Source organism: Pyrgilauda ruficollis, unplaced genomic scaffold (genome assembly GCF_017590135.1).
Source record: "Pyrgilauda ruficollis isolate IOZ18807 unplaced genomic scaffold, ASM1759013v1 scaffold67, whole genome shotgun sequence".
Classification (NCBI taxonomy): domain Eukaryota; kingdom Metazoa; phylum Chordata; class Aves; order Passeriformes; family Passeridae; genus Pyrgilauda; species Pyrgilauda ruficollis.
The window spans coordinates 3,399,087-3,422,508 of NW_024528488.1; the positions used below are offsets into that span (position 1 = coordinate 3,399,087).

Consider the following 23,422-nt stretch of genomic DNA (forward strand, 5'->3'; position numbering starts at 1 on the left):
GCTCTGAGGTGCTTCAGAAGGAGGCAGCATGCTGAGGAGATCTCATCCCTTCATCTCCCACCACCCCTCATCTTTGCTAATTAGTGATGCATGCTGTACATGCTTGATAATTAGAAACACACTGTTAGTTAGCTGCCAAGCTCTTACTCCATCCAAGGGACTTTCTCCCAGGTCCCAGCTTCAACAGCAGGCTTGTTTCTTTATCAAGAAAGCCAGAGGCAGGAGAAGCTGTGCTGCAGCCTGCAGGACCAGGTTTTCTTCTCCATGGAGAGTGCACCCCTTCTTTTCCATAGATCAGCTCCCAGGGCAAGAGGTACAGGGAGCACACAGAGCAGCCAGAGCCATGCTGGCAGCTTTGTATTCCTGGTGTACTCATGGCTGGGAAGGTCCTCATGAGGTGCCAGCTGCCCCAGGGAGCTAAAACCCTTAAAGATTTCAGGCTGGTGGAGTCACAGAATCACAGACGAGTCAGGGCTGGAAGAGGCCTTTGGAGATCTTCTAGGACAGTCCCACTGGCAGGCAGCGTCACCTAGAGCAGGTTACACAGGAATGCAGCCAGGTGGGGTTTTGAATCCAGAGTTATGACTCCAGAATCATGGAAGGGAGACTCCACAACCCCCCTGTGCACACTGTTTCATTTGCCACCCTCAAACAAGTTCTTCCTCAAACCAACAGAGTCCTCTTGGACCAACCCATATCTCATTCCCAGCAGTGCAGTCCTTAGAAGGGCTCTGTTTCTGGCAGTGCTTTGTTTCTGGCAGTGCCTTGTTTCTGGCAGTGCCTTCCCCATCCCCAGGATCTGAAGCAGCCCACGAGGGGAGATGCAGTCCCTACACCCATTCCATGTGGGAATGCCTCAGGGAATCTAAACAAAAGACACCAGAAACACCTGCTGAAGGGCTGGTGTTTGCAGAACAGCTCTGGTGAGATGCCCGTGCTTTTGCAGTCAGGGTGGTGCCCGAGGTGGGGCTACATGGCATTCTGTTGTATTGGTATTTACCAATACTGCAGAATGGGACATGCCTTGGCTTGTCTGGCCGTGCTGCTGAACCAAATAGCAGCAACTGTGGTGTTTCACCCCAGAGACACCTTTGGCTAGCTGTGAGTTGCACTGGGCACGTTGAGGCAAGTCCAGGCATGCCGGAGCTCCGGTGGAGGCAGGATGGAGCTTCCTCCCGTGGAGGCTCTGCTCTTCAGGTTCCCTGGGCCGGAGAAGCTCTAAGGCGATGGTGAAGGAAGGAGTCGGTTCTGATGGAGAGTTTCAATCCAGAGCTTTTATTCTGGCCCACAGGCCTCTGAATCCAGCAACAGCTCCAACAGAACTCCCAGACCGCGTGGTTGCCCATCCTTTTACCTGGGGAAGGGGAGCAGGGAAGGGATGGGGGACCACAAACCAGGTACGGGAGAGGAGGTCTCAAGGGACAAAGGACACCTGGATGGCCCAATGCCCCCCAGGGGTGGAGGGCACCTTTTGAATCTGCCCAATCACTCAACTCACGCCCTTCTGGAATTCCAGGACTGACAGACAGTGCCCGGCAGGGGTCTGGGTGGGGGAAGGAGAGGTGATTGACACACTTGGGAGGGAAACTTCAGGGAGAAACCCAGGGTAACTGAGGCAAACCGTGGCATCACACCACAACACTGTTGCACGGATGGATTTTCCCAGATGGATACCCTCGGGAGGAGATCGTCTATCGCTGGAGACGCTACTCCATCGAGGTCTCTGACCAGCGCACCTGGAGGCTCTACCAGTTCGACTTCACAGGGCTGAGGAACACCTCGGAAGTCCTCAGGACTGGGGCAGGTGAGGCAAAGGGAGGCAGCCCGCAGGAGCACCACTGAGACCTGGTGAGAGGCAAAGGAGTGGGGAAGGGAGGTTACAACAGCATGGCCAGAGAAAAAAGCTAAAAAATGAAGGGATGAATCTTGGCTAGAGGCTGCAGAAGTGATAGAGATGAAGGGTGAGGGGAAGGTGGAGCAAGGAGAGACCAGAACCATTGACATCTGTGAACTGTGGGGTGACAATGCTGATGTGAATGAAGCTATCCCTAATTGAAGGGTCAGGAAGGAGACGAGAGAGAACTTAAATCCCCTCTTGTTGCAGTGTGTGCACACTGTGTAATCTCTGGGTGATGCTTATGATTGGAACGGGGGTGGAGAAATCAGAACTTGCAGGTCTCAATCTTTCCTTCTGTAAACTCATGTTAGGCTGATGAACACCTGAACTGTGCTTTAAGAGACAGGGACAAGGCTGCATGTGTGAAGAAACTAAATAATGGAGGCCCTTCAGCTCCTCCTCCTCCTCCTTCTCATAATAGCTCACAACCCCTTTCCTTCCCTGACAACTGAGGAAAGCCTCTGGATTCCTGAAGGTGGGGTGAGCTCATAGTTTTCAGCCCTCTGAAACAGCCAGGAGCAGTGCTTCTCCCACTCTTCAGGAAGCTGCTGCTCTCAACTGTGGCAGCCAGGGTAGAAAGGCAGCACAAACTGGGACAAGAATTGAAAGTGTCTTGAATGCACCAGTGGCCCTCTGATGTTTGTAATTCTCTTTTTTTGGTAATTGCTTGCAAGCTCCATGTTAACCCCAGAGCTGTCAGGTGGCTTTTTTCCAATACTCACTGTGAGCCTCTGAAAAAAGGAAGAGTCGCCACTGTAAGTTGCCAAATGAGCAATTAGGATGTACAGCACCACATGCCTTTTCCAGAGGCAGAACCAGACTCTCAGTGGAAGTGATTGAAGGACACCTCCTTTGTCACAGCTCAGGTAGTTCGTTAGCAAGCCAGGCCATGCAGCCTGTTACAGCCAAAGAGCTTCTCTAGAAAAGAAACCCTCACAGCAATCAGCTGAAGATAAATGCTGTCTGCAGTTCCTTCCCTGAAACTTTTCCAAACTGTGTGCTTTTCAGTGTCCTTAGCCAGGCCAGTACAAATGCAGCCTGGTGGCCATATGGAGAGCCAGGCAAACAGCCAGTTGGGCAACCACAAAGTCAGCTCTTAAATTAGTCACAAAGACATCTAGCAGGACAGCTACAGAGGCAGCCATGTAGCCACAGAATCCACTAGTAAGAAAACCAGAGTCACCAAACCTAGTCAGCCAGCCACGTGAAGTTAACAATCTGGGCAGCTACAAAACCAGATGGACAGGCACTTAAAGCAATGAGAAAGCCTCATCAGAAACTCCAAATTCTGAAACTTTGCTGATTTTTCTGTTTTTTTTAGGAAGACTCATGTTATGATGCCAATGTCTGTTGCTTTTTCCTAGGGGAGTACATGGTGATGACAGTTTCTTTTGACCTAAGCAGACGTATGGGTTACTTTGCCATTCAGACCTACATTCCCTGCATCCTGACTGTTGTTCTTTCCTGGGTTTCCTTCTGGATCAAGAGAGACTCTACGCCAGCCAGGACATCTCTGGGTAAGAGACAGGATGATGCATGTCTGATGCTTGTCAAACTCTGCCAGGCAAGAAGACTGGCAGTGTTGGACTACAAAATCTCCTGAAGCACTTTCCCATTTTCTGGCATTTTTGAGCTTACCAGAGAATATTCCACTCCTTCAGCTACATGTGTGTAACACTCCACAGCTCAACCAAATCTCCAGCTGTGCTGGCATGAGCTGCTGGATTGCCTCAGGAGAGCACCTCATTCTCATGGCTTCATCTGAAACCCAAGCACAGCCTTTTCTGTGGGAAATCTAGGACTTTTGAACAATTGATTAATATTATTAAGTAGAAGCCATTTATTGTTTACATTATGCATATATTTATAGATTTTATAAACTACTAAGTACACACTTTTTGATTGGTGCTTTTGTCTTGTTCACTCGTTTTCTGTTTGTATTTCTTGGAGTATATGATTGGTTACAGTCTAGGTGTCTTACAGTCTTCTGTTATCCAGTTCTTGTGGTCTTGGTATTTGGTTTCTCAGCCTCTTCTTTCTTAATCTAGCACAATTTTTGTTCTAAATAGTCTTGACGAATTCTTGAGGTTTTGATAACAAACTCAGAAGTAGGCTGGCTGGTGCACACTATGGTCTAACCCTTGCAAATACATTGCAACACTTTTCCAAGCTGACAGTGGGATATTCTCATGCACCAAAAGGGAGAGAAAGGGGCTGAGCTGTGGCATTGCAGTGCTGCCCAAAGGGCTCCTGTCACATGCACATTTTCCATGTTTCCTCACAACTTCTCAAGGCTTCTGTGTAAGATTGCTGACAGGAAGGTTGTAGGGTTAATGGGCAAAGTTGCTTGGCTGCATCCACAGGGCCCCAGACTCTGGCAGGAGCTGGAAGCCCTGTAGGTACAACCTTTTTCTGTCCGTCACCCCAAAGGACCCAGAGAATGACAACAGCTCTGCCTATTGTTTAGATTTTCTCAGCAAACTGCAGTGGCTCCTTGAGGCAGGAGGCACACTTCTGTTGATTGAATGCTGCTCTGATGGGTGCTGGGGACATCTTTGCAGTCTTTAGTACTTTTTGGCTGTATCTGCATTTTGCAGCAAGCTGTGATTCCCAGTGCTGTCCTTCCTATCAGCCCTGCTGACTTTGTCTTTAATTGGAGGTAGCATTCCGAGCCCTGCCTGCAGGTCTCTGTGGGGATGGAGAGGAGAGGAGGGGCCATCAGCTATTCAGAGCCCATCCATGATGGCCATGTCTCCCCACCTCCCTCTCAAAATTAATTAGTTTGGTACTCATGGAGGGAGGAGGAGGAGGAGGAGGAGGGTGTCATTTCCAATGAAGGTGAGGGTGTGCCGTAGTCTGTGGCTGGTAAAGGAATGAACAGCAAGAGGAAAATGTGCACGACTCTAGTGACTGTCTCAAAAGACAAAGGCAAGTTTCCCCAGGAGAGGAGCCCCTCTCTGTGGAAAGGGACTACAGCCATGAAGAATAACGTATTCTCTCCACAGCCCCTGTTGTACTTAATACAAATGATCCCCAGCACATTTTGAGCCTGCCAGCCTACATTAGGGAGATGTAAACTGGACAACTGGACCAGTTCCACTGGCACTCCAAAAACATGGGAAGTCACATCACATCTGCTAATGCAAGTATGGCAGGAAAACATGAAAACCTTTTGCCATGCTCACCCCCAGAGCCACTGAGGTGACCTCAGGAAAGGGTGCCAGGTGGATGTAGGTGGATGCTAGAGGAGAAACAGGTGGACTTCCTGCTTCTTCCCCTGAAAATCATCCTGAAATCATCCTGAAAATCAGTGGATGAGATCACAGGACCAGCTCCTGTAGCTGATCCTTTGTTGGCTCCTGACACTTCATCAGTGGAAGCAGAAACGTGAGCACTGCTGCTCCTGCAAAAACAATTGCAAGCCCCACTCATGTCAAAAGAAATTCTTTATCACCTCCTACGCACTTGCCCTCTGCATCAAGGAACGGATAGATTGTGAAGAGCTGTCTCTGAAGAATAGCCAGGAGCAGATTTGAAATTTATGGAATCAGACCAAAGAAATAAAGGGAACCTTTGGTTGGTATCTACTACAGGGCAGGCTGATGACCAGGGAGCAGAACAGCACTGGCAGATTTTTCAGGACATTTTCCAAAGAGCACAAGGGCTCTCAATTCCCAGGTGTAAAAAATCAGGAAAGGAAGGCAAGAGACCAGCATGGATGTGTCAAGAGCTTCTGGTCAGAAGGAAATGCACAGGCAGTGGAAGCAGGGCCAGGTATCCAGGAAGGAGTACAGGGACAATCCCAGTTGTGTAGGGATGGGGTTAGGGATGCAGAGCATACTAACACGGGCTTCTTCAGATTTGTCAGCCCAAAAGGGAAGGTCAAAGCAAGTTGAATACAACTGGCAAACTGGTAAAAATTGATGAGAAGGAGGCTGAGGTACTTTTTTGCCTCAGTCTTCACTGGCAGCCTCATTCCCCACATTCCACAGTGGGTGGACTGCAAGACAGGGACTGGAGCAGGAGAGTCGCTGTCACTGCAAGAGAATAGCAGCTTTGAGACCACCTGAAGAACCTGAACATCCATACGTGTGTGGGACCTGACAAGATACATCCCCGTGTATGGCTGATGTGGTTTCCAAGCCTTGAAAAGTCATGGTAGTAACCAGAAAAGGGGAAATATTGCACCCATTTTTTCAAAGGGTAGATAGGAGGACCTCAGGAACTACAGACCTATCAGCCTCCCCTCTGTGCCTGGAAAGATCGTGGAACAGATCCTTCTAGAAGCTGTGCCGAGGCACATGGAGGACAGGAGGTGAGGGCAAGCCCTGCCTGACCAGCCCAGCCTCATGTAGAGTCTGAGTTTCCTGCTCATTTACCAGTCCACATTGATGGTCTGTGTGATACCTGAGTTTTGAACATCATTATTTTTCATAGAGCATTGTCAGAGGGTTCCTCAAGACCAGAGTCTGGCTGAGCAGAGCCAAAATGGGACGAGACAACCAGAGTAGAGGGAAAATGGGGGTGTTCTGAGGGGTTGGAGAAGACAGATGTACTCCTTGTCAGTACTTAGGCCAGCTGTCTTCTCTCTCAGGTATCACGACTGTGCTCACCATGACCACCCTGAGCACCATCTCCCGCAAGCACCTCCCCCGTGTTTCCTACATCACAGCCATGGACCTCTTCGTCTCTGTGTGCTTCATCTTCGTCTTCGCCGCTCTCATGGAGTACGCCACGCTCAACTACCTGGTGGGAAACAAGAAACCACTGGAGCACAGCCACAGGAAAGCCAGGCTGGTAGGTCACAGGGGCCAGCAGAGGTGGATGCTGTTACAACCCCAAGCTATGTAAAAATATCCTTCCTGAGCCTGCATTGGAAACCGCTGATGTAGTTTAGGGCCTGACCCATACTGAGTTCACCCAGTCTTGAGTCCACTCTGCGTGCTGGGTCTGAGAGGTCAGACACAACCAGAAAAAGCAGCTGAGGCTCCCTTAAAACAAGGAAGCCCCCGTCAGAGCCAGGTACCCTGTGCTCTCTTCAGAATTGCTGGAGAGCTCATCAGAACAGTTTAGAATGACTCACATGACTGAATGTAAGTGACACTTTAAAACACCTGTATCAGTTTGATCTCTGGATTACAGAGGTATCTCAGGTCATGGAGATGCAGTAACTGACTTTTCTTTGTGGTCTTCCATCAGAAGATCTGAGTGTAAGGGTAGTGAGCCCACGTTGGTCATCATTTTCTTCATCCTCATCCTCTATCGTGAGATCTGCCCTAGCTCATGGTACTTCTGGCACATGAACTGAAAGAGGCCTCTGACCTGGGGCAGAACTGAAACAGAAAAAGACATATCTCTTCTGGGCCAGGCTCATTTCCCAGCACATCCCCCATACCCCACCCTCATATCCCAGGGTGGACAGAGCTCTTCCATGAGGCTCATGATGGGCCAAGAGGAGCCACACACAGCTTTTCCCCAGCTTTTCTCCAGTAACAAGCAGCAACCAGCAGACACATCTGGGCTGTGTGCTGTGTCTTCAGAGACAGCTGAGCTCAGGGAAATGAGGGAAGAGGCCAGAACAGATCGAACAGGTCGTGTTCCTGCACTGACTATTATTGGCACAGATGGGCAATCAGTGCAATCAGACCTTTGCTGAGTAGCACTGTGCCCTGGGGTGCCAGGGAGAACACTCACAGTCATGCAGGGAGCTGCCAGTTCCCCAAACATGGTGATTCACAGCCAGGTGCAGAGACTGGGAATGATCAGTCATCCCCCTCCTTTGAACTGCACCCATGATGATCTGATCTACTGCCAGCTGGGCGGGGGTTGGCATCCAGAACACGTTTTGCTGCCTTTTCCTCCCCCTTAACCTGCCTTCTTCTGCCCCTCACAGCCACCTGCCGGTGCACAGGTGATGCCAACCTTCACCACCATCAACATCAACCACATCATGCACTGGCCCCCGGAGATAGAGGAGGATGAGGATGACGAGCCCGGCTCCCCGTGCCTGGAGGGAAAGGAGTGTGAGAGGTTCTTTTGCTGCATCGAGGACTGTCAGACAGGAATGTGGCGGGAGGGGCGGGTCCGCATCCACATATCCCGCCTGGACTCCTACTCCCGCGTCTTCTTCCCCACCGCCTTCCTGCTCTTCAACATCGTCTACTGGATTGCCTATCTCTATCTCTAGCCTTTCTTTGTCCTCAGCTGGAATGGACAGGGCACCAGCAAGAGGGGCTTCTCGAGGAGCATAGAGAACAGCATCTCTCCTGCTGTAGTCATCTGTCAGTCTGAGCAACCCAACCTGGTGATTCCCTCTTCCTGCTCTTTCATCTCTTCTGAGAAGAACCAAACAGCTTTTTTTTTAGCCTTCTAACATGTCTTTTTAGAGAATATACCCCTCCCCAGACAGCCCTCTCTCCAACACCACCAGCATTGTACTCCTTGTAAGATTACCCAAAAACATCCTATTGCCATCTCAAGCATTAGGGATTTTGTCAAAAAAAAAAAAAAAAAACCCACAAAAAAACCACCTTAATGCATTTCATTTTTCCATCCAGTCCTCCTCTGAAATTTCAAGGGAAGTGATGGGAAATGGAGTTTTCTGCATAGTTATTAAGACTGCAAAGGAAATAAAATACATCTTACAACTCCTGCACCACTTCCACCAGAAGAGACTTTGTGGGGTACTAGAAGCTTGGAAAGGTCAGAAGGAAATAGTGTGGACAAGGACAGCAGTGCAGCTTTCCCAGTGTAGCTGGGCTTGGCTAAAACATTTTGGGCCTGCCCAGACATCTGATGGTGGCACTGACGAGGATGGAGTTGCTGCAAGCCTCCCCCAGCTCCCCGCAGAGTATCTATGAAGCATTCCTCACGGATCACTCCAGGACACCCTCCCACTGAGGCACTGCTGATTCCCACCCAACGGTGATGAAAAGCACTTCCAAGCTGGAAGGGCCCACCTGCCTTACTGGAGCAGGCTCTTCAGGCCCACGGTGACATTCCTGCAGTGTGACCAGGCTTTGCAGTTGGGCATAGCCAAAAGAGGGAGGAAGTCCTTGTGAGAAGGGCCAGAAGAAGCCTCCTGGGTGTGTTGTGAGGTAGTTCTCTTTGGCCTGTCTCACATGGGCTGTGAATCACAGAGGGGCAGTGCTGTCCCAGCAGTGACACTCGCTGATGCCATCAGGTCTGTGCTGGGTGGTCGGTGCCAACCTGAGGAAGGGGTATAGGAAAGGGAACACACAGCTTCCAGTACATTCCTGCAGCTCGGATGTGTTCCCTTCTTTATTTTTTTTCATAATTGCATAAAATAAGAGTTTTCACTCTAACTGGATGGCCCCTCCCAGTTGCCATCATCACTTGGCCTGTTTCCTCATAAAATCAGGAAATGGAGTGAGTTGTCCTTGATGGATTTTAAGAAGGACAAACGTAGTGAGATGGTCCTGTCTTAAAGAGATGGAGAAATGCATTACACAGTTTCAGCTGGGGAGAAACTGCATAATAAAGAAGAGGAAACTCAGGCCCAAGGTCCATAATGTGTCAACTGGCTGCCTCCCCATTTACACCAGCTGCTGATGTGGCCCACAGCATGATTGTGAAAAGCAGTGGGCCGTTAATAGTTACTTACTGTGTAAATTAGAAACAAAAAGATCTCTTTTTAAAAACAGCATGTCTTAGAAAAAAATTAGAACTTAAAAGGCTTGTCAGGAGAAGGAAGCCAGCATGGCTGCAGAGGAAAAGTTAGGAACGGCTGGCTCACAGGACAGCTAACAGGGGCAGGAGGTTTTATATGTTCTTGGAGAGCAATTTGGTCTGGTTTAAAGATGGATTTTGACACTGTTAAATCTGATCTGAATAATGAAGTGTCATGTTTAATTCATTCACAAATGCAGCCTTACCTGAGTTCCATATGAACAGCTAGAGCATCTTATTAAGTATACAATAGTACAACACTCAGCTAAGTATAACCTAATGGGGTCAGACCAGCAGAGCTCTGAAAGGGGAAATTGTGCCTGTCTAACCTGTTACAGTTCTTTTAAAATACCAAGGAAGAGATAAAGGTTACTCAGAAGCATAATTTGCTTAGCTACTCCGACAGCTTTTGAAAGGGAGGAAAGAAATTGTGGCGGGCGGTTCTAACTGAGGAAATTGATTTAGCAAAAGAATTATTAAGGAGGTTCTAATTAGAGGAAATTAACTGAGGAGAGGGGGGAAAAAAAGAATTGTTAAGGAGGCTCTAATTAGAGGAAATTAATGTTTTAGAGAGAAAGACACAGAGAGGGAGAAGTCTAAGAAAAGAATCAAAACAACTTGCAGACAAGGGAAGCTGCTGGGTGACAGTGCCGACTCCCAGCCAAGCTGGCTGATGTTCTGCTCCCAGGAGCAAAGCGTTATTACATGTAGCAACAGAAAAACCTCCTATGACTCAGCCCTACACCGACAGGGAGCTGGATTAAACAGGGTCCTGTGATCGCTTTGGGGAGCCAAAAGGAAAGAGCATCCTCGATTGAAACTGGCTCACAGGACAGGCTGTGAGTGAAGCACGTCCTCACATTTGGGAAGGCAGCTGTCGGGGCTGTGTGGGAGGGGACGCCCCGGTGGCAAGCCAGGGTCTGTGCCAGATACCTCCTCAACAGGATGGTGGCTGGAACGGTGTGCAGGCTGCACCGAGCACAGGGAGCAAAATGCAGAAGGGAAAAATTAACAGCCCTGTGCAATGGAGCACCAACAGCTGCAATTTGCTGCAGCTTCGAAGCTCTTGGTGAACACATACGATTATCATGGGCACTGGAGAACAGACCTCAGCCCTGAGAGCAGCAACTTGTTGAAATTAGACCTTTTACAAAATCAGCCAGGAAAGAAGTGGGGTGTACAAAAACCTAAGAGGACAAAGTAGACTTGAAAGATTGTAAGATTTCACCAAAAAAAGATAAAGCCAACACACACCTAGGTAATTTAACCAATGATGGAGGATTTGACAGAGGAAAATAGTCTAGCGTGGGCTGGAGCACAAGGAAGCTGATTACTAAGGCTGGGGAAGGAGGAGGGAGGGGGCTTTTTGGCTTAGGGAAGTCTGTGCCCATCATCCATAGCACAATAAATAAAGGCATGCACAAATTCAATCATGTTTTTAATTTTCTATAGTATAAAAAAAAAAGGGAAAAAAAAAAAAAAAAAAAGGAAAGCTAAGAAAAGCCAAAAAGAAAAATCTGCCATTCTTTTGGAATTACTTTGCAAGGCTCCAATTTCCTTATAGAATGGTTTTCCAGCTATCAGGAGGAGACCCAGGGCACAGAGACATCCAGTAGCTGTGAGTTGCCCTGCTCAACATGGCCCTGGGAGTCCCTCTCTCTGTGCCCTCCTAGGCTGGCATTAGACTCAGACCAAACCCATGGGCTGAGCTGTGCTGCTCTGGCAGGGAGGACAGAGGCACCAGGGCTGCTGCACAGCACTCGGGTTGCTTCAAACACCTGAGTGGCTGTGCTGCCTCCTCCTCTCAGGGGGGTTTCGACATTCTCCCCGTCCCAGGAATTTGGTGAAGGAGTTTCATGCTGTCAGCCTCACAGCCAAATGGGCACTGGGCTTTCCCTCACCTCCTGCCTCCCCTTCCCAGGGAGCAGCAAGTCCCATTCTCACCCCTGCACATCTGCCTGCCGTGGTGAAGACAAACACACCCCAGGGCAGCAGGACCAGGGCAGTGACCTGTCCCTCTGTGCTGGGCATGGTGAGGCCACTGCTCAGCTCCTGGCGTCAGTTTTGAAAGGGCTGGAGCACAAGTCTGATGAGAGGAAGCTGAGGGAGCTGGGAAAGGGGCTCAGCCTGGAGAAAAGGAAGCTCAGGAGAGACCATATTGCTCTCTACATCTCCCTGGCAGGAGGGTGTGATGAGGTGTGGGTCAGTCTCTTCTCCCAGATAACAAGAAATAGGATACGAGAAAACATACTCTAGTTGTGCCAGGGCAGGTTTAGGTTGTATACTGGGGAGAAATTCTTCATTGGAAGGGTAGTCAGGCTGTGGACCAGGCTGCTCCGGGAAGTGGTGGAGTCACCATCCCTGGAAGTGTTTAAAAGATGTGGAGATGTGGCACCTGGGGAGATGGTTTAATGGAGCTCTTGGCAGTGTTAGATTTACATTTGGACACACTGATCATAAAAGGTCTTTTCCAATCTAAATGATTCAGTGATTCTATCACTCTACTATCCTCATATCTGATGATGGGGACTGGAAATTACGATCTCAGCATTTGTGTCTTGTGGCCTTTGTTTGGAATATAAAAGGAAATCAGGAAGAAGGTTGATTTTTCATTTCTCTGCCTCCAATTCCTATTCTTCCCCTCCAAATTATGCCACATAAGGAACCATTTTTAGCCTGTATGCTCTTCAGGACAGGGGTTCTGCTACTGTGTGTTTGTACAAGGGCTGGCACTCTGGGGCTTGGTCCTTAACTGAGATTTCTGGATGCTTCTTATTATACATAATAAACAACATTATACACTGCCCATCCTTACCACTGTCTGTCTATGCCTTGTAAGAGGGGTAAAAATTGTCCCCTGGCCCCCTTCTGATGGGGTTACTGGAGCTGGTTAATTTATTCATTTCCAGAGAAAACTATCCTGTTGCAAAGTAGGGGAAAATGTCACTGATATTTCTGACGGGTGGTGGATATTTTTGGGCTTGTTGTTTTTCTTTAAGGAGGGCGGAAGTTGCTTCAAGTCAGTGCTGCTGAGGAGCAGTCTCAGCCATTTAAAGTCATTATCTGTAAAGCAGGAGAAGGCCTCGCTTGTTCCCCTCACTCTGTTGCCATTGTAAATAAAATAACTGATGTTTCTCGCAGTGTCGTGGGGTGGAGGGGGTTTGGCAGTAATATTTGGTGGAGTTTATTTCAGCCTTTCTGTATTTCCATTCATGCTGGTGACTTTTGGAGCGATCACAAACCAAAGGACAGCCCCAGCTCTGGAGGAGGCCTCGCTCAACAGCCGCCCCCTCGTCCCTGGGCCCACACAGCCACATCTGTGGCACTTCAACCTTTTAAACATTTTATCCCCCTTTCTTCCCCGCTTTTGAGTGCCAGTGGGGGTGTTGTTATTTACCACTGAGGCACAGGGAGGGAAGGTGCTGCTTTCTGAGTGCCCTGGGGCAGAGGCCCCTGGCTTGGCACCAGCCCACAGATGGAGCACCTCCACCTCTCCCTGGCACACTGTGCATCCCTCCGGGATTCAGCAGCTCCCAAAATGTTAAAAACATGAGGTCATGAAGGGGGAGGGAAGGGGAGAAGAGAAAGTTATATTAAGTCGTTACTTTTTATATTCCTAATATACATTCATTATAATTTGTCTTCCTCTTAATGCCTCAGATTTGTAGGCCTTGGGAAGATTGAATTGAAGGAGAATGAGAGTGGCAAAAGTGTTCCAAGCTGTGTGCCTCAGGGTAAGGGGGGAGACACCAGCACTCCTGCCTGCATGGGTTGGGATGGGAGCTGCCTCCCCTCATGGAGAAATGGCCCCATCACCCAGCACAACCTCTGGCAGCCCATGAAGGGCAGGAGGCACCTGCTGGGGTAGAACATGCCTTGCCTCCCAGTGTTGCCATCAGAGTGGGTGAGGAAACACAGGAACCCAGGGGAAATGCACTGTTGCCTGCAGACCTCAAAAAAAAAAAAAAATTATTTCGTCTATAGTTTTATTTTTTAAAGGATTGTGCATGAGAAAATTGACTCAATTTTCTGCCAGAAGGACTCTCAGGTCTTTCAGGTTGGTTTTCTGTTGTTGTTGATGCTTGACACGATTTTACCCCTCTCTACTTGTTTTTTCCCCTTCTACCCACATCTTCCTTTCTACACAGAAAATGTAAATAATAGAGTCTGGGCCCTCTCTGTCCCAGCCACACTTCTGGCACGATCTGAGCCTCTCTGAGAGTAAGAACAATGCAGGATGGAGGAGAGCTAGGAAGCCTCAATAGTTGCTCTGAGCAGGTCGGCATAGCAACATCTCCAGGGAGAGCGCTCCATGGGGTAATTTCCATTCCCTTTAAAGCCCACTTGGGCTGCTGGAGTGGTATAAAAGGGACTCAGAAAAAGCCTGTTAATTAGGATTAGCAGCTTCAGGAACATCAAGCCACAGTGCTCTGAGGTGAGCCATTTATCTAAGAGAACTCAAGGCTCTTGACTGCCTCCTTCACAAGGCTCAGCATACCACTGTCAAGGCAGAAACTTTGAAATCAGATGGCAGAGCCATCTATGAGGGAAGGGCCCCGCCCTGGCTGCTGAATGGCTCTGCAGCCCCTCTCCTGTGCTCACACCACCTTTTGCTGGGCTCAGGAGGCACGGACCCATCTCTTCAACACAAATTGCAGGGGCTGTGAAACCCACAGGGCGTGTGCTGCGTGCCCCTGCGTGAGGTTTCGGGATGATGCACGTGCCATGGATGTCTGAAGAGCCCCGAGAGAAAGCAGCCACTGTGGACAGGAGGTGGCAGCCATGGGTGTCACCATGCTCTTTCATGGACTCCTTGGAAAAAGAAGGCAGGGACATTTTCACAGCTGCTGGGATGTGACTTTTATTCAGCTGCCATAAGGTTCCTGCCTTTCATCATTCTGCTGCATGAAAGACCCAAGGAAGGTGATAAGCCTGTAAAAATGAAACCCATCTTTGCAGCAGCCTGTATCACACACATGGGCAAAAACAGGCTGTAGGGAAAGGTTGAGTCATTGCCAGGCTGCCATTGGGCTGATTTGCATCTCTGGAGTGTTACTGACCCTGACAAACCTCCTCGGGAACTTTTGCTGCCACCTCCCCTTGCCAAATGTGTGGTGAAACACAGATGTCTCCCTCACATTATTCTGCTTCCCTGGGTGTTTTCACCTCCTCAGGGTAAAACACTACCTGAATCAGAGATGAGCTGAAGGCAGAGCTGCCCATCTGGGACTGGAGTACCAGTTTCCTGGTATAGATCACTCTTCCTGGAGAAATAACTTTAGGTCTGGTCAAAAAATACCCATGGCAGCAATTCAGTCCTTCACACTGCAATCTGGCTTTCAAGATCATGCAGTCCAGGCCTGCTGGCAGCCATGCTCTCAGCTGTGCCCATCAGAAAGGAAAAAGTCCTTTGCCATATTGACTGCTGGGCCAGGTTCAGGCAGCTCTGAAACACATTTTAAGGCAGAAAGGGGCCTATAGTCTCCTCCCATTCTAGCCACAGAAACTCCCAGTAACCTCAAAGAATATATATAGCAGCAGAACCTCACCAGGCCAGAAAGACAGGGAATCCCTGCCCAAGAGTTTACAGTCTTGAAAATGCTCAGTATCTGCTGTGGTCCTTGCCATGAAGACATTCCATGAGGAACATCCTTCACCTCCTGTCACAGCCAGGCCCCCCCCCAGCATCCAACAGACATCAGGAGCTCAGGGAAGGAAGTCAAGACAAGGTGTGAGAAGGAAATGCTGTAGTGAGGATTTTTAGTCAGCCAGAACTATCACACCTCAAAATAACAGGTACAATAACAATTCTAGGTGACTGAATGTCTGAGTAAGATCACACATTGGCCAAAAAGGTAGAAAAACAGAACTGAAGAATAGTTTGGGCTAGGCGGAATCTTTAAATTCAATCTAGTCCAACCTCCCTGCAACGAGCAGGGAGGAGCAATGTTCATCTAGATCAGGTTGCTCAGAGCCTCAGAACCTGACCTTGGATGTTTTCAGAGATGGGGCTTCTACGTGAGCAGCGTATGCCAGGTTTTCACCACTCTCATTATTAAAAAAATTGTCCTCGTGCCTAGTCTGAACTCACCATCTTTTAGTTTAAAACCATTATTCCTTGTCCCATTTTGGCACTAAACCAAAGAGCAAAAGGAGCTGCACAGCCCCTGTACCCCCTCTGCCCAGCACCACAGGGATATTAAAGCCTAACAGCCGAGTGGAAGAGCATGCTGAGTTCATTCAGGCATTTCTCATTAGTTTCCCATGACTTCTCAATATCCTGCTACTCAATATATTCATCTGGCAGCAAATTAGAGATGAGGGAAAAGCGTCTCTCCCTAAGTCATCCAGAGAACACAAAACGACGAAGCAAAATCATAACAGACAAGGAAACTTCTTGTGAGTCATCATCTTCCCTCCTTCCCCTCTCCCTTTGCAGCACTGCTGACAGCCCCAGGATTGCTCCATGAAGCCTGGAACCAGAAGGTACCAGTCCTGCTTTTTTTGGCTTTCAATTCACATAAGAAAAGGAAGAAAGCAGCAATTGGATCTTTGTGTCTCTACTTCAGACACCTTGTACATGCTCTGCTGAGATTGATGGCCCAGTTATGCCAAATCTGTGACATAAATTAACTGTCCCTTTCCCACCATGCCCAATAAGATCTTAACCACCCACCATCCCCAAAAAAGGAACACCAAACCAACAAAAGAAACAAACCCAAACAAATGGATTCATCAAAGAGAACACCAGAGCAGTTGTGATCGGTGCAGAACAATCCAGGGGTGCTACACATAAAAGGAAGGAAAATGGTCTCATGTCTGCAGAACAAAGAAAATGCTTTTGTCAAATCTTCAGATCTGTGTGTTCAAACTGCAAGGCAATTTCAGTGGCATTGGTTTTGCTGTATCCTACCACATATTTCAAATTATAGCTTGATCATCAACTTTCACTGCTCAAAAAGGAAGACAAAAACTTGCTCTAGGCTGCTGTATTTTAAAGAGCCATTTCTGATTTCTTTGGCCAAATTTTCAGAACAAAAACATTTGTCCTTGAGATACTTTTTATTTGATCTGCATTGATATTCACAAAGTAACCCACTTCTCCCTGGCTGAAGGGACTGAAATGTTTGCTCCAGAGACTTCAGATAAGCCATTAATAAATGTTGCTGGGTTTAGGGGTTATAGGGTCACCATTCCTTGTGGACCTATAGGTGGCCAACATTCCTACAGTGTTTGGGACCTGAATTCAAATTCACTACTGGTGTATATGTATATATTAGGGGAAAACCTGGCAGGTTGAATTCATCCCCATCTTTCATTAGCTAAAGCAATAGAAATACCTAGTTTGGAACTCTTGGAATCCAGAAGTGCAGAAAACTGAGTTTACACACACCATCCCACCTGTGAAAAGAGGGATGAAGCGAAGTGAGGTCTAGGAAGGGAATGCCATGAGCTCAGCTCATCCCTGGTGTCTGCCACCTCCTTTCTGCTCTGTGGCTCCCTACACTGAGGCCAATGCCCTTCAAACTGGAAAATCTATGTTGTGTGATGTGCAAAAACAATTCAAACACACAAGAGGCTGCTCACCTGTTTGTTTCTAAGCCACATCCACACACAAGACCACTTGTTGACACCAAGTACCTCTTGCAGTGACAGCTTTCACCTGCTGATTGTCCCAGCTCCTCTCCAGGAGGATTGGTTTTTCTGATGACTCTTGAAAATACCAAGCCAGGAGGAGAGACCTGGAGTGCTGGAGCTCTGGAATTTATGGACCATTTTGGGCCAGCCAGAGGTCCAGGGTCTCCAGGAGCAGTGTCCCAAGGGAGCAGAAATCCATTTGGCTGATACCAGAGTTTGCAGGAAGAAGGGAGAAAAGCAGATGTGACTTTAGAAGAAGTTTTACTCCAGAAGGCAACTGATGCCTGCAGGTAAGACACCTGACCTCACATGTAGTTCATGACTTTGGATGGAATGAGCACAGAGGGGAAAAAATAAATTAAAAAATAGATTTTCGGCCACCTAAAAATGTGTTGGAACAAAAACAACTTCTCACTGTGATCAGATTCTAGAGCAAAGCCAGAGCTCTCCTCAGAAGATCAGATTCTTTGTTGGTGGCCTAAAACAGCCTCTGTGAGGATAAAGCACAAGGACCTCACTTTCAAGCAATTAAAAGGCCTCCTGACCCCAAGCCACCCATAGCAGCTTGCTGTAACATTTCCCAAACCCAGGCCTGGCCCTACACAGTCCCACTGCATGGAGACAGGTGAAAATTGGTCTCCTTCCCCAGCAATCCTACTGTTCTCCCTCACTGGGCCCCAGAAAATGACATTATAGCCATGCTGCATTCAGACATCCACTACAGATGACCCCCAAGGGGTCTCAAGTGAAGAGGAAATAAATAGACAGAGGCACTTTGCTTTTCCCCATACAATCCAGGGCAGCCAGGACACAGCCAAGCTTTCCCTGAACCCTGAAATGGGAGAGGATCTCCCTGGCAGGACCCTCATCTCCTCATCTCAGGGATGGCTTATTGCATGGGCAGATTATTCTACTGCAAATTTTATCTTAGCTAAAACTGGAAAAAGTAATCAAGGCAAATGTAACAGCTCAGAAGGAATCAGAGTAGGATTAGACATTTATATGAATAAGAATAGCTTCTGCACTTTGACTTGCTGTGATAAAAATAATAAGAACCTCAGTTTTCACGCTCCAGGGCAGAAAAATGATCTCTGAACAAGGTGTTAGAAATAAATTTCTTCTCACAACAGTGGTCCCTAACTGCCCAGGCCACAGCAGAGGATCTAGGGATGTGTGGTAGCCACTGCTAGAGACACAGCTGGCTGGGAGCCCCTGGGCTTGCTCAGGAGCTGCTGCAGCCCCGAGCACGAGATGGGTTGCAGTTTTCAGAAGTAAATGAAGCAAGGCCATCACTCCCTTTTCTCTTTGCATTTCCTTGCTAAATCCCAGTCCACACCAAATGAAGACCGGTGAGTTTGTGCACTGGATTCCAGGGATCACCTCACTTTCTCTGGCATGTTTCTCTGCAGAGATGGATCACTGCCACCCCTCGCCTCCTCCTCCCCCCAGGCTGAGCCTTTAAGTGGTAATGGCCTTAGCTGATTAATAAACTGGCTTGAGACTGCTGATCTCTTTGGACCATTAAACCTTTCCCCAGCGACTCCTCATTAATCCCTCCAAAAGTCCTCCTAGATGAGGTTGTTGTTAGCACCATCAATCCTTTTTAAGGCCTCAATTTGCAGAGGAAAGGAGCAGGGAAGTGCGGGAAAGGGTGCATTTGTCAGGGGAGCCATCTGTTCCCCGGGTTACGGGCAGCTAAGGCAGAGCTCAGTGCCTGCTCCCAGGTGAGGGCTGTCCTGAGCAGCACACACCATCCACCACAGGGCAGGACAGCACTGCACCAGGCATCTGGGGGATTAAGGAAGGCCAGGAGAAAAAGCTGGCTTTTTTTTTTTTTCCCCTTAATTGCAGTGCCTTTGGCTGGGGCCAGAAGGTTCCAGCACATGTGGTCACCGATGAGCTCCTGCTGGTATCTGCAGAGATGCTTTCAAATAAACAGGTCTGGGACAGCAACCACCCACAGCACTGCTACCTATAGACCTGAGCAATCCTCCTCGTCTTAGCTCCTCTTTCTAATTATTAAAACAGCCACATCTTCAGCCAGAAGACTTGATTTGTCTTAATTCCTCTGGAAAGTGGAATTTCAACCACCCAGACCCTAGCCCCCTCTCACTTTCAGCCTCTTCCCTCATTGTCAGCACACTACCTCTGATTGTCTTTCCTTAGCTCTTCCAGGACTTTCTCACATCCTTAAATCTCATTACTTTGAGCCATGCTTAGGGGCTTGGAAGGAGGATGGTGGCAGTAGAGGTGCTGAACTGTCCCCACCACTGACGGTGGCAGCATGGAAATCACATTTGCAAAACCACAGCCCAAGGTTTCTGCATTTTAACCTAAAACCTCACAGCTATTTTTTCCCCTCCCCTGTGTCTGAAAAGTTGCAACTTTTGAACTCTGGGTTTTATGTCCATGTGAGCTTTTCAAATGAATGTTTTAAGATCAGGATTTATAGATATGAGGTCATAAAAGCCTGTCAGCTGGAACCCAGCTACAATTGTGGCTGCACACAGAGCAAACTGTGCCACTGCATATTGCACTGCTGTTAACAACCCACTGGAGTGGCCACAGAAGGGAGGGGAAGGAGGGAGGGATGATGCTGGTACAAAAACTGTGAACAGCAGTTTCCTTCTGGAGCCACTTGTGGGAGGGATGGCTGCCCAGTGTTCAGGCAACATCAGAGAAAACAGCTTCAAAGTTGAAACTGGTACCTTGATTTAAGCATGATGCCATTGCTCCCAAAGTGTTGGAACCCAGGGCACAGGGAATGTTCCTCGCCTGTCCTGAGAAGTCCTGACCCCCAGGAGAACACTGCTTTTAACCTTCATCCATGGAGAAAGATGCCAAGACTTTGGGATGGATTGTAATCTACGAGTGTGTGAAATAGACAGTGGCACAGTTTATCACAGGGTGAACAACTCAGTTTTGGGGTTTTGGTATGGAGGTGGATAGAAGACAAGATGGAGGATTTTGGGCACTGTCTGACTTCCTTCTTGTTCTTCATCTGCTCCATTTTCTGCAGTGTTGGGGGCACAGGGTGACTGGTTAGAAAGAGCCCCAATGCAGATGCTGCATGAACAGACAATTAGTTATTGGTAGAAAGGTAGAAATAAAATACATTCTAAGAGTTAATTGGACAAAATAGTTTTAAAAAACCTTGAACCTGTGTGTCTTGTGACTTTTTTGGCGCCTTCCTCTTTGTGTGCTAAGTCTGGTATGTAGACAGCGTGCTGAATTGCTGATAAGAGAAGAAATAAACAACAACCTGAAGACCAAAAAACCAAAAGTTCGGTTTGTCTCTCAGTCCTGGCACAGAACTTTTTAGGGGTGTCCCCATCAGGGGATCCTGGGGGGGTTCACACCAAAGCATGTCCAAGAGGGGCAATGAGAGGGAAAACCCCTGGCACGGAACAGCCTGGAAAAGGATTTCCCCGTGCTTGGCCAAAGAGCTGATCAGTGCTCTGCTCCTGATTAGACTTCCCACGTCTCTGTGCTTCATTTGCCAGCTATGATTTGGAAATGACCATATCAGTTCTGTGATGTTGGAGTTCTGGGTGTTGAGAATTTTAGACTTTTTATGCTAACAAACTCTTAACTCCCAAGAAAACACTACATTTAGCCTAAAACCATAGAGAAAACTTCCAAAGTTAATTAATAACACTAAGATTACAGTGTGTAGTTAATTAAAAGTGTGTAATATCACAAAGTAGAAAACTTAAAGTTTTGGAATATAATAATATATATAAAACTAAAATAAAAATTTTAAAGCAGTAACTAATCTTTCCTCTTCACCTTCTTCTTCATAAATTTAAGCAATTTTTTGTAATTAAACAAAAAAGTCCACATTACAAACTTTGAGTAATTAATTATTAAATTTAAAATAAAAAGAATTTAAGTATCATTTCTTAATTAAATTATCTGACCTTAAAAAACCTTATTAAAAAAATAGTAAACCATTTTATAACTTATTAGTAAAATACTATAAAACTCACAACTAAAAAAAAAAAAAAAAAAAAAAAAAAAACACCCAAAAAAAAAAAAAAAAAAACCAAAAACTAAAAACAGTGTGAGCTTCTTCTGCCACAGAACACGTTACCATTAACAAGCAAAACCTCTCCACATCCTCATCAGAGGGCTGGATCTGTTCCTTCACAGCCAGCACAGCCCATGTCCTGCATGAATGAATCACCAGGTGAATGTGAACAGGAGTTTTCAGAGGCCATGGTGGCTTTGGCAATGGTTTGGTTGGTTCTCAGCTCACCATGTATAGCCAGCAACAGCTGGACTCCACAGGGGGAAAAGGAAACAACCACACACACATGCAAAAATCATCAGTCAGGCTCCTTTTAAATGATTAATGCAGTGCACGAAGAAAGGCTTTTCAGCTCTCAAATCTTCACATGGTTATATAAACCTTAACTCCTTGCAGCTACCGAGGACCTGTGTTTGTTTGTGGGCATTAACAGCTGCTGTGGTGCTATAAATAGAGCAGAGAGTGAGGATCTCATGGGGAAACAGAAGAAACCCCAAATTGCTCAAGTCATTTAAACATTCAGGGAGATAAAACACTGCAGAGAGGTTCTGGAGTGAGCAGTGCTCAAGGGAGGGAGGGGTTACAGCCACCACAAAAGTCGTTTCTGCTCTCCTGGGTCCATACTATTAATTATGGTTATTAATTATTTATGATGTTACATATAAATAAGTAATAATTAGTGAAATAATCACCTCAGACACTGAAATCATAGAATCACAGAATTATTTGGGTTGGGAGGGACCTTAAAGATGATCTAGTCCAACCTCTCTGCCATGGGCAGGGACACTTTTCACCAGACCAGGTTGCTCCAAGCCCCATCCAGCCTGGCCTTGAATGCTTCCAGGGATGGGGCAGCCACAGCTTCTCTGGGCACCCTGTGCCAGGGCTTCTCCACCCTTACAGGGAACAATTTCTTCCTCAAATCTAATCTAAACCTGCCCTCTGTCAGTTTAAAGCCATTACCCTTTGTCCCATCACTAAAAATCCTTGTCCAAATTCCCTCTCCAGCTCTTTTGGAGCCCCTTTAGTCTCCCTTGAGCCCTCCCTTCTCCAGGCTGACCAGTGTGGTCCTACTCCCTGTTCCCCAGCCCTCTCTCTGTCCAAGGAGAACCTCCATGTGACCCCAAACTCATCCCTTGAGGACGGCTTCCCCCAAATCCACTGCCCATTTCTGTGCTGGTGACCCCCATGGGCTGTCCCAGGAGTGCTCACATTTGCAGCAGGATGCTGTGATTTCTCCCTCTCTTCTCCCTGGCTGTGGACACCACGGCCCAAGAGACATCTGAGAATGGAGGACATTGCACTGATCTGAGAGGTTTTGTTTCATCTTAGGGCTTCACAATCAATTACCTTCCTCAGTGAGGAGTGACTGCACAGAGGCCACTTCCCATCCCACAGCCTCCCACCTCCATCCACCCACCAGGTAAATCAGGAGGACAGGAATGCTCCAACCCCCCTCCAGCCCCTCACCTCTCCATCCCATCAACTGGCACCTCATGCACGAGGATTCAACTCCACCAAAATTTAACATATTTTGCAATGCCCACACCCTGAAGAAACACCAGCCAACTCACACCATCAAAGAAACAACACTGAAACCCAAGAGTCAGCTCTTCTTCTCCACATCCAGCCTCTCTCCCCCCACCAGGCAGGTCCCAGCTGCTGCTCACAACACCCAGGCCCTGGGGGTGACCCAGCAGGTGACACTGCCCAGCCTCCTGGGGACTTGCGTAATGGGGAAGTGTCAGAGATTAGAGACAAGAGAGCAACGGCTGCAATATAAAAGCAAACTGAATAATTAAAGAGAGGAGCTGTTCCTCGCAGAGAACAAAATGAAAGAGTTGTGTGATTTGAGCAGAAGTGACCTTTACACTTCATTACAAGGAGGTGGCGTCCTTATAGGGTTATTAATATTTCCAGCTGAATTAGCTTGGGTTAAAAATGGCTCAAAGGAATGAAGAAGGGAGGGAGAGTGAACAAAAATATATCATTCTGTCTTTTTCTCCTCCTCTTTGCTTTTTACTTTTCTCTTTTTTTAATTATTTTTAATTTGTTGACTTGAAAGCAGAAGGGGCTGAGTGGCCATCAGAAACGAGGCTTCATTAGAAACAGGGAAAGCTGCAGGGTGAGTTGGCTGAGGGATCTTCCCTCCACCCTGGCTGTGCTTC

At 47.6% G+C, this 23,422-nt stretch overlaps 1 protein-coding gene and 1 long non-coding RNA gene across 2 annotated transcripts in view; one reads left to right on the forward strand and one right to left on the reverse strand.

Annotated features, from left to right (window-relative positions):
• The window catches only part of LOC121362877 (gamma-aminobutyric acid receptor subunit gamma-4), a 34,322-nt gene extending 24,798 nt beyond the window's left edge, over positions 1–9,524 (forward strand). The window contains exons 6-9 of the mRNA XM_041484780.1: positions 1,667–1,804; positions 3,262–3,414; positions 6,492–6,694; positions 7,791–9,524. Of these exons, the coding sequence (XP_041340714.1) occupies positions 1,667–1,804; positions 3,262–3,414; positions 6,492–6,694; positions 7,791–8,084 (788 nt within the window). The 3' untranslated portion in view covers positions 8,085–9,524. The remainder of the gene's footprint in view (positions 1–1,666; positions 1,805–3,261; positions 3,415–6,491; positions 6,695–7,790) is intronic.
• LOC121362878 lies at positions 1,712–23,005 on the reverse strand. Its single transcript, XR_005956594.1, has 3 exons — positions 22,829–23,005; positions 22,467–22,536; positions 1,712–1,845 (listed from the first exon to the last, which is right to left on the reverse strand). It is a non-coding gene; the product is annotated as an uncharacterized LOC121362878 (long non-coding RNA).
• Positions 23,006–23,422: the final 417 nt, after the last annotated feature.